Consider the following 15,000-nt stretch of genomic DNA (forward strand, 5'->3'; position numbering starts at 1 on the left):
GACGAAAGCAAGTATCATTGTAACTTCAAATGAAATATTGTTACTTCTTTTAAAACTATTGTAATTTTATTTTTATTTATTTTTATTGCATTTTCCACCCAAACAAGGCACAGTGTCACTTTGATCTATGGTTGCTACTATCAGGGACACAAGTTGCAGGGATACTATGTAGGGAGTTGAGCAGCAAGATATCTGTTCACATTACACTTGAACTTCTGCATGTCAGTACAGTTGGAGAAGCAGGAACCCGAAAGAGAATTCCAAAATCCAACAGTTCTGGGGAAGAAACTATTAGAGTAGAAGGCTTTCTTACATCTAGGGATCTCTACTGTGTAGGGGTGGGAGAGAAAACCTTTTTGTTACAACAGACTGAGACCACATGATTGACATTACGGCGAGTATCGAAATTAAACACGAAATCAGACATAGACAATGAATAGACAATCGCATCCTGTGCAGTGAAGGCATGCAAACACCATGTTTACAAGAGCGGTTTTAAAATAAACCTAAACAAAAGACAAGAAGTGATTGGAACAAAAGAGGATACATTACACAAACCAACAGATCATGGGAATATGGAACATAAAAACTGTAAGTTTACTGTTTCGTCGCTTTGTCTACAGAATGTATATATTCTTTTTTTCCGACTCTAATCTCTTTTGGTTTACATGTAGTTTGTTCTTATCGGGTTGTTTTGTGCTGTTGTCCGTAGCGATAATTGTAGGTGCACTTGGATATTTACAATGATTGTTTTACGATTCTGAACACTTCCAACAATGGTAGGAGCACCCGGAATAGTTTAAAAAAAAAAACATTTAACAAAAGAGAAAGATTAATTAGAATCATAAAGTCGCGGGTCGTTTAGTTACATTATACTACTAATATATCATAGTTTATTTATACAATGTATGTACTTGTGTTTATCAGAATAAAAAAAAAATGAATTACCGATTTCAACTCTTAATTGCCGCAAACGAACAGGTCCGACCCGATAACCCACACCACTTGCCAATATTCGATAATCTCCTCGGTGAGCAGGTGCTCCATTCAATAAAGTCGCTGTATATGTATGGGGTAACAAGGTGACGTTAGTCCAATTCCAAAATTGCTGCGGTCGGATAATCTGAAACGTATTATTGAGAATTCATTAAAGATATACTAAAATTGTCGTTGAACTCGTGGTCAGTAAGAAAAAGTAAGAAAAAAAATTAATTCAAAAAATGGTGAAAATTAAGGCAACAATTCATTTGTTTACCTACGGACACACAGTGTTGAAAAACAACGCAGACAGTTTTGGCCCTCCCACACCACTCACCCCATCTCTAGAAAAATCTTAAAAGAAAAATAAAGAAATACTTACTTGTACAGAGTGGCCCATTTAAAGGTAGAGAGATTAGACTACTTTTAAATGGGCCACTCTGTACAAGTAAGAATATCTTTATTTTTCTCTAATCATTGTTTTTTTTTCAGATTGAGCGACCCACTTTAAAGTAGCCTGAGCTCTCTAATCTTTCTCTTACCGACCAACTGACACCACAAGACAAAATGCAATTCTTTTTCCAACAAGATGGCACTACATGCCACACGTCTCATAGATCACTGACATGAGTTCATGACATGTTTACGAAAGAGAGAACAATAAGCAAAGGGTTATGGACACCACGTTCCCCGGGCATGTCATAATGTGATTTTTATCTGGGAGTGTGGGGGAGGGTCTTTAAAGCAAAAGGGTTATGCAAATAATCCCCATAATCTAGACCAACTGAAGGAAAACATTACCAACGTTATCAGGAAAATCACCAGAGAAGATCTCCAGGCAGTATCTGCAAACGTTATTAAAAATTAAATGTCAACGGGGAGCACTTCCAGCATTTTTTATAACACTACATGTACTTTAAACAATAAAAGAATTTCCTCCCCTCTACTACATTTTATGAGCTATTTTTAAGTGGGTCGCCCTGTACATAAACGTTATAATTAAAAAAGTTTGTCCTGCTTTATTACAACAAAACAAAATAATTAAACGAAATTATTACGCTTAGCGTGATCCTTAGTTTGGTGAAAATCGGCACATTATGGTTTAATGTGCATTTTTTTTTTTCTTTTGTTACTAAACATATGTACAGTTTCTAAATTCCGTACCTTATGGGTTTAATTTATTAATTATCGTTGAAATAGTAGAAGAAAACTAATAATTATTTTTCCAAAGCTTTTTAAAGTTGATTTGTTCGAACTTGAACTTTGAACAAAATGTGGGGTTTTTTTTCAAAATTTTTCACTAATATTTTAACACGTACATTTTCCCCCCTTTTAGAGATTAACTTTGGTCTGTTATCTTTAAGACACAATCAAAATTTAGATGTAAACTATAGAAAATAATTATGATAAGCCTCTTTTAAGAGCTCTAGGGGTTTATTTTTCTTCAGTTATTTTTGCCTGTATCTAATACACACACACATTATATATATATATATATATATATATATATATATATATATATATATATATATATATATATATATATATATATATATTACCAAAAGTACCCGTCGTTGACTGGGTTCAAAAACAGCCTACAGAAAATCGACTCTGATTTATGAAAGTATGATAGGTTATGAAAAGGAAGGCTTGTAATGAGATAGCTTCGAATTTGGGGGTATCAAAACCAAAGCAAAATATGATGAAAGTAAAAATAAAATAGATAAACTCCATAATTTATTATACCATACCTGTTCACACTGAAACACTTATCACAATATTCTGTGGATCTATATTAAAAGACCTTGTTAAACTTTGTGACATATTTCCATTCTATGGAGGTCAGGTGCGAAATAACACCCCATAATTTTATTATACCATATTTCTTAAAACTGAAACATAATTATCAAAGTATACTAACGCAGATAGATAGGAAAAGTTTTTATTAAAGTTTGTGCCTATTTCCATTCTTTGGGGGCTAGGCGCGAACTCAGACCCCACAATTTTATTATACCATCCCTATTTAAGTTAAAACATACTTATCAAAGTATTCTTATGTACATCTATATCAAAAACACTTGTAAACGTTTTTTTTTTTTTTAATTTTAATTTTTTTTATTTCCATACTTTGTGGACCAGGCGCGAACGCAGAACAGACAATTTTAATGAACCATCGTTCTGCCAGATCAAACATACCCATTCCCGTGTCTCGATACATCTTCTACCATTATATGTAATCAGTTTTTTAAAATAGTCAACCATATATGAGCCTATTCCTGACCACACACACACACACACACACACACACACTAAGCTTTATATATATATATATATATATATGTATATATATATATATATATATATATATATATATATATATATATATATATATATATATATATATATATATAAACATACTTGCTTGATATTTTGATGGGGATCCGTTTGTCATTTATTTATTATTATATTATTAGTCTGATTTTTAGTCATCGTCTCAAATTTTAATGTCATAACGTCATTTCTATCAAACTTCAAACTTAACGATTACGATTGCAACGCTATATGTTTTGGTGTCAATTCTAACTGATAGAACCAAAGTCATATAATTGTTAAACTTTTGAAACCACTATTATATATTGGGTACAATATAATAATAAATGAAGCATTGGCTTTATAATAATAAATACGGAATCTGTATACATTAAGATATCATATTTATACGAATCTTTTGACCGGGCAAGGCCAGGCGTCCTTCTAGTAATATACTAAAATTCTGAATTTGCTTGTCACTGTCTCAAGTTTTAACGTCATGAGACCATTTCTAGTAAACTTCGTATGTTGTGATGAATTCGAAAAATATTTTGTGTGACTTTACCAATAAAGAAAGGAGAGGAAGACTCTTAACTAAGTAGTGCTCTAGCGGCATCCTTTAGTGCTTTTAGTAGCTCTCTGCAGGCCTCCTGTCTTTTTTTTCACTGATCACGTTAATAAGTTCTCTTCAAGAATGGGAGATTAGAAAATTAGTTTTATGAATCTTATTTGGGTCTCCTTACTTACAGAAGTGTCCAAAATCGTAGATAGAGGTATAGTTCAAAGTGCATAATGTCTTGAATAGAGCAGATAGCATTTCAAAAGCGAGTTTTTTTTTTCACTCTTCACATAAGCGTGAGAAACCAACGGATAAAGCAGTGAGCAAACCGAGCTGCTTATAAAGACACTTTTCACTTATTTTTTTCATTTTTCTTAAACTTTTTCTTCTAGGGGATGGGACATCCAACCAGATGTCTGACATTTACCCCTATTTTAGTGAGTCCAACCAAGAGATCTTTTCAGGATTCTAGCCGTCTCTTTCAGTGCAATTGTTTGTATTTCACTTGCACTTGGTTCACCGGGTATGCTTGCTATGTACTTTTTAAAGTTCTTTTTCATAAGCCCAGTTGCTCCTATGATAACTGGTATAATTGAAACATCTTAAATGCATCTAAAAGTGTTATTTCAAACTTTAGTTTGACAGACTGAGTGACTAACACATCTTTCTTTCTTCTTTTTTTTTTTTGTCAACACACACCTCCAAACACTCAGGCAACGCCGGGCACCCAGGCTAGTCTAAAATAAAATGAGTTTGTTAACGTATGTATATAGCAAGGGAAACTAATTCTAACAAATGAATTACAGAACAACAAAGAGTGTTTCTCATAAACATGCGTAGACGTATCTAACATTGATTTTTGTTCCTGATATGCGAAGCAAAAGATAAAAAGACATACAATGTTTACCTTCGGGAAACTGTCAGTCCGTAGAACTTTGATGAGCGTGTTCTTAATGAGGAAGGACCTTGGGTCTTGGTTGTTGCAAGCCACAATCGTGAGAAGGATCAGATAGAACACGTAGAAGACGATCTCCTTAATAAGGTGGTTCATTTTGATCTCTTTCAGACGGTTTTCTCGCATCTTGGCCAACAGGCTTTGATCCGGGCTGAACACAGACGTTGATGGAGTGTCACCTGAATAATTTCCAAAATAATTTTTTTTTATTATTATTTAAAACAAAACATTTGCGACAAAACGTACATTTAAAAACAGGTTACGTGTTCAGATTGTAAACAAGATATAACCGACTTTTGCCGACGTTGATTAATGTACGTAAACAGACAAAAAAAAAAAAAAGAGCCGAATAAAAACCATTCGGCGTGAAATTCCAACAGAAAAAAAAAAAATTAAAATAAACGAAACAACTGTTACAGCAAAGAGAACACTCGTCGTATTTTATTTTTTACGAAAAAGTATTTATTTTGACGACGAAAATTAATTACAATTTTTTTTTTTTAAATCTCCCGAAAATGTTATATTCAAAATGATTTTGAAGAAATATATTTTATAATTTTCAAATTTAGTCATTTTTAAAAGTATGGATAAACTAACGATTTTACCTTCGGGAAACTGCCAGTCCGCAGGACCTTGATGAGCGTGTTCTTAATGAGGAAAGACCTCGAGTCTTAATTGTTGCAAGCCACAATCGTGAAAAGGTTCAGGTAGAACACGTAAAAGACGATCTCTTCATTAAGGTGGTTCGATTAAACTAGATATGACTTTTCGGAACTGTAAGTGTTAAACTACTTTCTTACGCGCTCCTGTCGAATACATAATAATGTTTTTGTTTCTTTTTTTTAATTTCGTCATGTACTTGAACCATAATGCGTGACTTTTGTACGTTTTACTTTAATTCAAGTAATTATATAAAAATAATTTCATGAAAATCAAAAGTAGCTTATTTGATAAGACACCGGGGCGTTCGAAATAAATGTTTCTGTTTAGAGCACAATTGAACGATGATACTTGACTATTATATTTTAAATTTTAATTAAAGCCATTATTAAAAAATAATTTTATAAAATCAACAGTACGTTCTCTATAGTGCAATACAGACGACAATGTTTTGTCAATGAAGTCACTGCTTCCTCTCGATACACTGTAGAAAGCGGTCCCCAACTAGAGCAGGTGATCGATCGAATATTGATTGAAAATGGGAGCTCCGATTTCGATGACAGTAAAGTATGGGAGGGTGGAACATTTGTTGATTTTCATTTAATTCCGATCTCCTTACTAGTATATATATATATATATATATATATATATATATATATATATATATATATATATATATATATATATATACCTTACTAGTATATATATATATATATATATATATATATATATATATATATATATATATATATATATACTAGTAAGGAGATCCAAAGTTGTCCGGAATTAAGTGAAAATCAACAAATAAATGTTCCAGCCTCCCATACTTTACTGTCATCGAAATCGGAGCTACGCTGAAGAGGAGTAGGACTCCGAAACACGCGTGTCCGTAGATTACAGTTTTTAAAAATAATAAATAAATAACTAAATAAAAAATACGTCCAAATAAAAAAAATAAGCGACTTTCTAAGAAAAAACACCGGATCTCCGAGGCGGAGACGTTAATCTTAATATCGTTTAAAAAATACACAAAAAACTACGTAAACAGATAAACGATAAAAATTAAACAGTAAATTGTTTGTGGCATCATAGCGTAATAGGTAAGGGCGCTGGACTGAAATACGTAAGGTCCGGGGTTCGAATCCTAACAAGAGTCATGCTACGCTGAAGAGGAGTAGGACTCCGAAACACGTGTGTCCGTAGATTACTGTTTTTAAAAATAATATATATATATATATATATATATATATATATATATATATATATATATATATTAGTCCTCGCGTGAAAGAGCAGGACACGAAATGTTTTAAATAATAATAGAATAACAATAACAAAGACTTTTGCTGGCGAGGACTACTATTGACCGTAACCAGTTATACATTCCTTTTGAAATTTTCATATCTATTTTTCTCGTTATGTACTATTTGTTAATGAAACCTATATGAAATATGTTCCTTATTAAATTTTAAAGATTTTCTATTCTGAAAGAAGTTTTAAAAAATTTCATCTAAAAAATTATTTTAAAGTTTTTGTTTAAAAAATTCAGATTTTCTTATTATTCAGACCTGTATTACAAAGAGGAAGTTGCAAAAAATGAGATGTGGTGTGAGGAGAAATACAAACTGAAACATAGAGAATATTCAGACCTGTAATAATACAAAGAGGGGGTTGCAAAAATGAGTTGTGGTGTAAGAAGAAATACAAACTGAAATAGAGAGAAGGAGAGTTTTAAAATATAATCTTAAAAAGATAAGATACAAGTTAGAAAAGCATTTCATCCAAGACATGAAAATTGTTAAACAAAATATTTTTACTATAGGCTTTAAAAATAAAGGTACAAGATTCAATTTGAAATTTAATTATCTTCAAAGTGCACTTTTATAAATTTTACAAAGTAAGGTATAAAAATTTAATTTAAATTGAATCAAAAAGTTACCTTGGATTTATTTTATGTAATGTACATTTTGTTGTAATTTAAAAACACTATCTTTCATCTAGCAATTAATGATATAGATATAAAATGTTCAATGATTTTTTTTAAAGTGCAACAAAATGTACATTACATAAAATAAATCCAAGGTAATTTTTTGATTCAATCTAAATTAAATTTTTATACTTTGTAAAATTTATAAAAGTGCACTTTAAAAGATAAATAAATTTCAAATTGAATCTAGCACCTTTATTTTTAAAGTCTATATTAAAAACATTTTGTTTAACAATTTTCATGCCTTGGATGAAATGCTTTTCTAACTTGTATGTATATATATATATATATATATATATATATATATATATATATATATATATATTACTTCAGAATAAAATTATCTAACAATCAACTGGTGTGGAAACCTGTGATTATAAGTTTTACAATATATTACTGGCAGTAATATTGTATACGTACTATCCCACCTAAATTAGAATTGATCGCTATACAATATAGAGCAAATAAATCAAATTTTAGTCATTCAATGAATTAAAAAAATTTTGACGTGAAATGTTTGAATTTCAAATCAAGATTTTTATTATTCTATGTCAGACAAAGAATACACTTGAAATATTATTAGGAATTATAATATTTCAAATGTATTCTTTGTTTGACATAGAATAATAAAACTCTTTTGATTTGAAATTCAAACATTTCACGTCATAAATTTTTTAATTCATTGAATGACTAAAATTTGTCTATATATATATATATATATATATATATATATATAGTCATCCACATATAGTACTGTTTCGCTGTTTCACAGCTCATCAGTGCGGCTAGACAGGCAACAACCTCAAGCCAGGATTGAAACCCGACCGTTTGTATGGCAGTCAAGGCTCCTAACCATTACGCTATTGGCGGCTGTTTGAACGAGTAGTGAGTTTAACGATGTTTTGATATATATATATATTACAATCACGGTAATTATTACAGAATGATAATAATGTAGCAATAGTTTAACTTTAACTTTCTATTTATGCCTGACATCACGGTGCAAAATAGCATTGTAGTAATTAATATTAGGTTGAGAAGAAAATTCTGCAGAATTTTTAATTTTGAGTTACATGATGTATTTTCAAAGACGTTTTCGTTATAATACCTTTACTTTATATATTACTTAAAAGAGCGTTTTCCGCTCTATTTAATCGTTTACATTACAACCGTTTTAAAACAATTATGTTTTCTTTTCAGCATGTTGAATAGAAGATGGGAAAGTAGCAAATTCGCACAATTTTCTTACTTCAATTCAAACTAGATCGAAAAAATGCTAAAACAGCTGGCGATATCAACGAAGCGTTTGGCCCATGTACTACTACTGAACGCAGAGCACAATGGCGGTTGAAGAAATTCCATGGTGGCGACGAAAGTCTTGGAGATGATGGGCATAGTGGTCGGCCATCGGATGCTGACAAAGATCAATTAAGAGACTTAGTCGAAGCTAATTCACGCACAACTGTTCGAGAACTTGCCTCTGAATTAGACGTAGCGTATACGACGATTTCCAAGCATTTGCCAGGGAGTGGGAAGACAAAAACACTTGATAAACCGGTGCTATTTTGCACCGTGATGTCAGGCATGAACAGAAATTAATGTTCGTTATATATACTTAGTTTATTAGCTTTGCGTACTTCTGGTTGGTTCATAACAAATAAGCTCTTCGTCCGGTTGCAACTCTGTCACAATTTGGACGCCATTACTATTATATTCGTCGGAAGTAGACAGTGTCTGGTTCCCGCCATTTTCTTCGTCTTCATCCGGTTTCTTGATTAGCAAGGAGAAGACCAAAGCCATTATTATTATCTGAAAAGTTAAAAATACAAATTATATATATATATATATATATATATATATATATATTTTTTTTTTTTTTTTTTTGCTACTTTGGACTTGACGGACTGAGCATACAACTCTCTTGCGTTCTTTATTACTTTCTTACAATGGTTACTGGCAATCCTGAAAGCGGCTTTAGTTTCCATACATCTATTACGTTGGAAGCAGTGGAAAAAGTGATTTCTGTGCGCAATAGCAGCAGCACATTCTGGAGAAAACCATGGCTGGCTGTTAGGTTTTTGCTGGAACTTTTTCGAGGGTATGAAATATATATATATATATATATATATATATATATATATATATATATATATATTAGTGTTGGGACGATTATTCGAAATCGGGAGTCGGAAAAATCAGAATATTTTAGGGTATCGGAACCAGTATCGGAATCGGAAAAATTTGTACTGATTTCCCTTATGCCAAAATGATTATTTTAATTTTGATTTTGTTTCCATTGCTGGTAATATTGATAAAATAATCAATATTTATTGATTTTAAAACACAAGTGAAGCTAAAATCTATAGATAGTCCTCTACAAGTATATTTTTACGTTTAGGAAGATATTTGCACATTTAACCGGTGTGTTTTTACGGTAATCAGAGAAAAAATACAGCTATAGAGTTAAATATTTAAAGATTTTTTAAAGAATTGGAATCGGGAAAATATTGGAATCGTCACATCACTAATATAAATAATTATACACACACATATATATATATGTATATTATATTATATATATAATTATTTACTATAATAATTATTAAATATCTAAGACACCAGTGTTTTGTCATTTCGGGAATTATGAATGCAGAGTGTCACGATTAATACCGCCGGTCGATAGATTCGAACCCGGTAACAGAAGTCATCTCTGGCTTCATTAGCGAAGACTTAATCCATTCGGCCACCGTTAACCGCGACAAATGCTGTTAAAATTTTAACATTTATTTTAAATGTTTCTTTTTAACATCTATCAGAGTGATCCAATCACTATATTGATGATCTATGCATATGAGCTAAATTGACCGACTTTTATTCCAACTGAAAGTGCTCAATGATAAGAAATGAGTTTCTTAAAAGGGCTAACATAATTATTTACTATAATAATTATTAAATACCTACAGACATTAGTGTTTCACCCTCGGGAATAATCAGTGCCGGATATATATATATATATATTTTTACATGGGTGTCACCGCTTATCAAGGCCCAGAGGCCACTCGAGAATAAGGGTTAATAGGTATACATAAGTCATTGTGATTTTAACATAGTAAACAGTGGGAATTTTGTAACTTGGATTACTTACGGGGACGGTTCAATTAGAACATGTTCACATTGGACTTTTTTTCTTTTTTTTTACATAGGCATCAACACATTATCAAGGCCAAGAGGCCACTCAAGGATAAGGGGTAAAGAGTGTACCGTAGAAATTGGACAATATAATAATCATTAGTATGAAAATTTGTTAAATTTGATAACTTATATGGAACGGCTCATCAAGAACTTATTTACGTTAGACTTGAAGACAACCATATTGTAGTCAGCCGGAAAGCAGGAAAACGGAAGACAATTCCACAGGCGTGCAGTTCTAAGAAAAAAGCTTTGTTCATGGAATCTACGTTTAGGTTTAGGCACAGATAAAGAGTGGGGGGAATTATTGATAGTGTTTACAGCTAGACGAGTGTTTCTTGTGAAAGTTTGGCGAGGGGGGACCATAGATTGAAGCTCAGTCGAACACTTTCCATGAAAATAGCGATATATCAGAGACAGACTCGCAACATCTCTTCTGTGAGATAGAGGTTGCAAGGAAGAGAAAAGGTCATCTCCTACGAGGCTACGAAGTCTATTTTGAACTCTATCAAGGCAGGACAAGTCCTATCTAGCAGCTCCTGCCCAGATGTGGCAACAGTATTCCATCCTTGGACGTACCTGGCTCTTATATAGATAGAGAATAGCATCAGCAGTGAGATATCTACCGGATCGATAGAAAGATCCCACCATTTTTCCAGCGGCCTTGGCAACAGATTTGATGTACGTGTTCCATTTAAGATCAGGAGTAATGGTCAAGCCCAGAAGCTTGTCAAAACTTGAGGCCTCCTGAAGACGAGAGCCATTCATTTCAATTGATGCCAGATGTGGATCAGAATGTTGATGATGCAAAGAGAGAAGCTTGGTTTTAGATGCATTAAAAGTAACCAGCCACTCCTTTCCCCATTGTACTACATGCTCAAGATCAGAGGAGAGAGAATTGGAGAGAACTTGGTCGTTTACTGTCTTAGATGTGCTACCATAAATGGTAGTGTCGTCCGCATAAATATCTACAAATGATGTAAGGATGTGATTTGGAAGATCATTAATGTAGATCAGGAAAAGAGTTGGGCCCAGGATGGACCCCTGAGGGACACCGGCATTAATACTGTGGGCTTCTGATTTTTGCCTCTCAACTACTACTCTTATGAACCTATCAGACAGAAATGATTTAATAATTGAGAAGACATTTCCAGCTATACCATAGCTAGAGATCTTATGAAGTGAACCTTTATGCCATACCCTATCAAAGGCCTTAGATATGTCAAGAGCAATTGCCCTAGAAAGGTTGCCTCCATCGAGAGATTTGCTAATCCTATGAGATATAACTGTAAGCACATCTGCTGTAGATCTAGCAGAACGGTAACCATATTGAGTGTCACTAAGAAGGTTATTTTTGTTGAGATGGTTGATTACTTATGTATTTAAAACCGATTCCAGCAACTTACTCATGACGCACAGGAGACTTATTGGCCTGTACTGAGAGGGGGATGAGCGATCACCTGAATTCTTAAATACAGGGCATACTGATGAAATTTTCCAGGGAGATGGGAAACTATTCTCCTTAAGACAACGTTTAAATAGTTTTGTAAGTATGGGCGCTAGTTCAGGTTGAAGTTTTTTGAGTACTATAATTGGAATACAGTCAGGGCCAGTTGCTTTACTGGAATCAAGGTTTTTGATTAGCTTGGCAACATCACGTACAGATATACGTATATCACATAGCATGTTTTCTGATACAGGAGGAAATATTGGGGGTTGGTGGCCTTGGTCGCAAAGGATATAATTAGCTGCAAAGTTCTTGACAAAGAGTTTGGCTTTGTCTGATGCTGACGAGATTACCTCAGGTCCATTGATGATAGTTGGGATGGAGCACACGCTGCTGTTCAGAATTCTGTTTGCTATTTGCCAAAACTGGTGGGAACCAAGCCGCTGCTCAGCTCCTTTGGACTTAACAGATTGAGCATACAACTCTCTTGCGTTCTTTATTACTTTCTTACAATGGTTGCTGGCAGTCCTGAAAGCGGCTTTAGTTTCCATACGTCTATTACGTTGGAAACAGTGGAAAAAGTGATTTCTGTGCGCAATGGCAGCAGCGCATTCTGGAGAGAACCATGGCTGGATGTTAGGTTTTTGCTGAAACTTTTTCGAGGGTATGAAACGATTTATACCTACAATTAACCATTCCGTCAGGTCTAATACTATAGAGGACACATCCTTTTTAAATATGGAATGCAGAGGTAGATCAGTTATAAATGTACGGAAGCTATCCCAGTCAGCCTTAGTGTATCGATATACTGTACGATGGAGAGGTACGTCTGGGGACTTATTACATTTCATTTTTATTTTAATTGATACAACAGAGTGGTCGGAAGATCCAAGAGGCGACAGAACAGAAACTGAACATAGTTCAGGGCAAGTTGTGAGAAAAAGGTCCAGTAGGCTCGCATACTGGCCGTCATTGTCGGGCACACGGGTTGGTTCCTGAACAATCTGAGTGAGGTCATAGGCAATGGAGAAATCATGACAGAACCTCCCCTCATCATCGGTCTTGTTTGAGTGGGTCAACCATTCGACGTTGTGAACATTGAAGTCTCCACATACGTGAATGTTAGCTGAAGGATAATCAGATAGGACTTGGTCAATTTTCTCAGATATGCTTTTAAAGATAGTAACTCCGCTGTTGTGGGGGCGATAGAGAGTAAATATAAATTCAGTAGTGTGAGCTAAAGTAACCCGGAAGCACATATAGGGTAAGTTAGGATCTTCCCTGGAGATGTCCTTACCACATGGAAAGCTATCTTTAATATAGGCACATATACCATGCCCATGGCGATCTTGGTGGTCAGATTTAGAAGTTAAGTTAGAGTATCCTTTAATTGCGAACTCTTCTAGGGAAATAGCCTGTCCAATGCCAGTTTCACTTAAAAATAAAAGGTCTGGTTTAGTCTCCTGTAATTGGGTTTCAACCTCTGGAAGGTTAGAACGTAGACCCCTGATGTTGGAGAAGGAGACATGGTAGTAGGGGTCTACGTTGGAAGTTGGAGAACCGGGTTTAATCGTGTATTTTTTATTGTATATATATATATTATGTATATCTATATTATGTAGAGAGATATTAGCTGTTTTATTAATTTAGAAATTATGGATGCAAAATATAATTTTCCACAATTTTATAATTGCACGAAATATTTTCTGATATTAGACTACAGCAAACCCCAACTATTCCCATCGTGTAGGGCAGTGGCAACGTGGTAGTGTCGTAGTTACATAGATAAAATAGCTTTGGCGAACATCCAAGATGAGTCGCAATCAGAATCCGAAAATTTCTGGTTGTCGTTGCTTTTGTAAAAACAAGATGAAAAAGGACATTTCAAAAATTGCATAGACTCTATTGACTTTGGTGCTGTAGGAGTGGAAAATTATCGCATTTCTATCGTGGTCGGTGTCTTGACTAATCTTTGACTTTCCCCATCAAACAAGAGGAAATACATAAAGGCAAGATTTTAAGTGTATTAACATGGAAATGAAATCTGATATATATATATATATATATATATATATATATATATATATATATATATATATATATATATATATATATATATATATATATATATATATATATATATATATATACTGTGACATAAAATCATAGCGGGACCATAAGATTTCTTTTTAAAGATTTTCAAGTGGTCATAAATTTCTGACCAGGAGTATATATATATATATATATATATATATATATATATATATATATATATGTATATATATATATATATATATATATGTATATATATATATTTGTGTGTGTATGTATGTATGTATATATATATATATATATATATATATATATATATATATATTAAATAGAAAAAGTAACATCGTTTTCATGCTTCAAAAACCTTTGTAACTTTAAAATATATATGTGTGTGTGTGTGTGTGTGTGTGTGTGTGTGTGTGTGTGTGTGTGTGTGTGTCTGTCTGTCTGTCTAAACTCAAGGGAGTATAATTACATATGATAACTTGCCTTTAATTATTCGTTGATAAAAGCAAATGCCTCTTCTCTAAAACTTTTCTAAGCCGAAATAAGAATTTTCAGACCAAAAATCGAAGCGATATACCTGCCAATGGTATAAGAGAGAAAAAAAAACTAAAAAAGCGGGAGATATGTCAGCCGAATTGTTAGTTAGGTTTGACTTTGAAAATCCGACAAAAAAACTTTATATGTTCGATAGAGTTCTGCGTGCACTGAACTCTGTCATATATTAGTAAATTAGTTAATTGTCGCGTGTGTATATTTGCAGGTGTTTTAACCGTGTAGATCTGAAGTCCAGTTTTAGTACAAATCACACATTAATATAAATAATAAATAATATTTTCGAAATAATTTTTTTTATTGTT

At 33.0% G+C, this 15,000-nt stretch overlaps 1 protein-coding gene across 1 annotated transcript in view; it reads right to left on the reverse strand.

The window, feature by feature from the left end:
• Window positions 1–15,000, reverse strand: part of LOC145243718 (polycystin family receptor for egg jelly-like) — a 144,744-nt gene that overhangs the window by 13,788 nt on the left and 115,956 nt on the right. The window contains exons 21-23 of the mRNA XM_080106771.1: window positions 9,087–9,258; window positions 4,755–5,002; window positions 949–1,123 (exon numbers count right to left, since the gene is read on the reverse strand). Coding sequence (XP_079962897.1) covers window positions 949–1,123; window positions 4,755–5,002; window positions 9,087–9,258 — 595 coding nt within the window. The remainder of the gene's footprint in view (window positions 1–948; window positions 1,124–4,754; window positions 5,003–9,086; window positions 9,259–15,000) is intronic.

This window comes from Euprymna scolopes, chromosome 22 (assembly GCF_053919585.1).
Source record: "Euprymna scolopes isolate OS-2025 chromosome 22, ASM5391958v1, whole genome shotgun sequence".
Lineage (NCBI taxonomy): Eukaryota > Metazoa > Mollusca > Cephalopoda > Sepiida > Sepiolidae > Euprymna > Euprymna scolopes.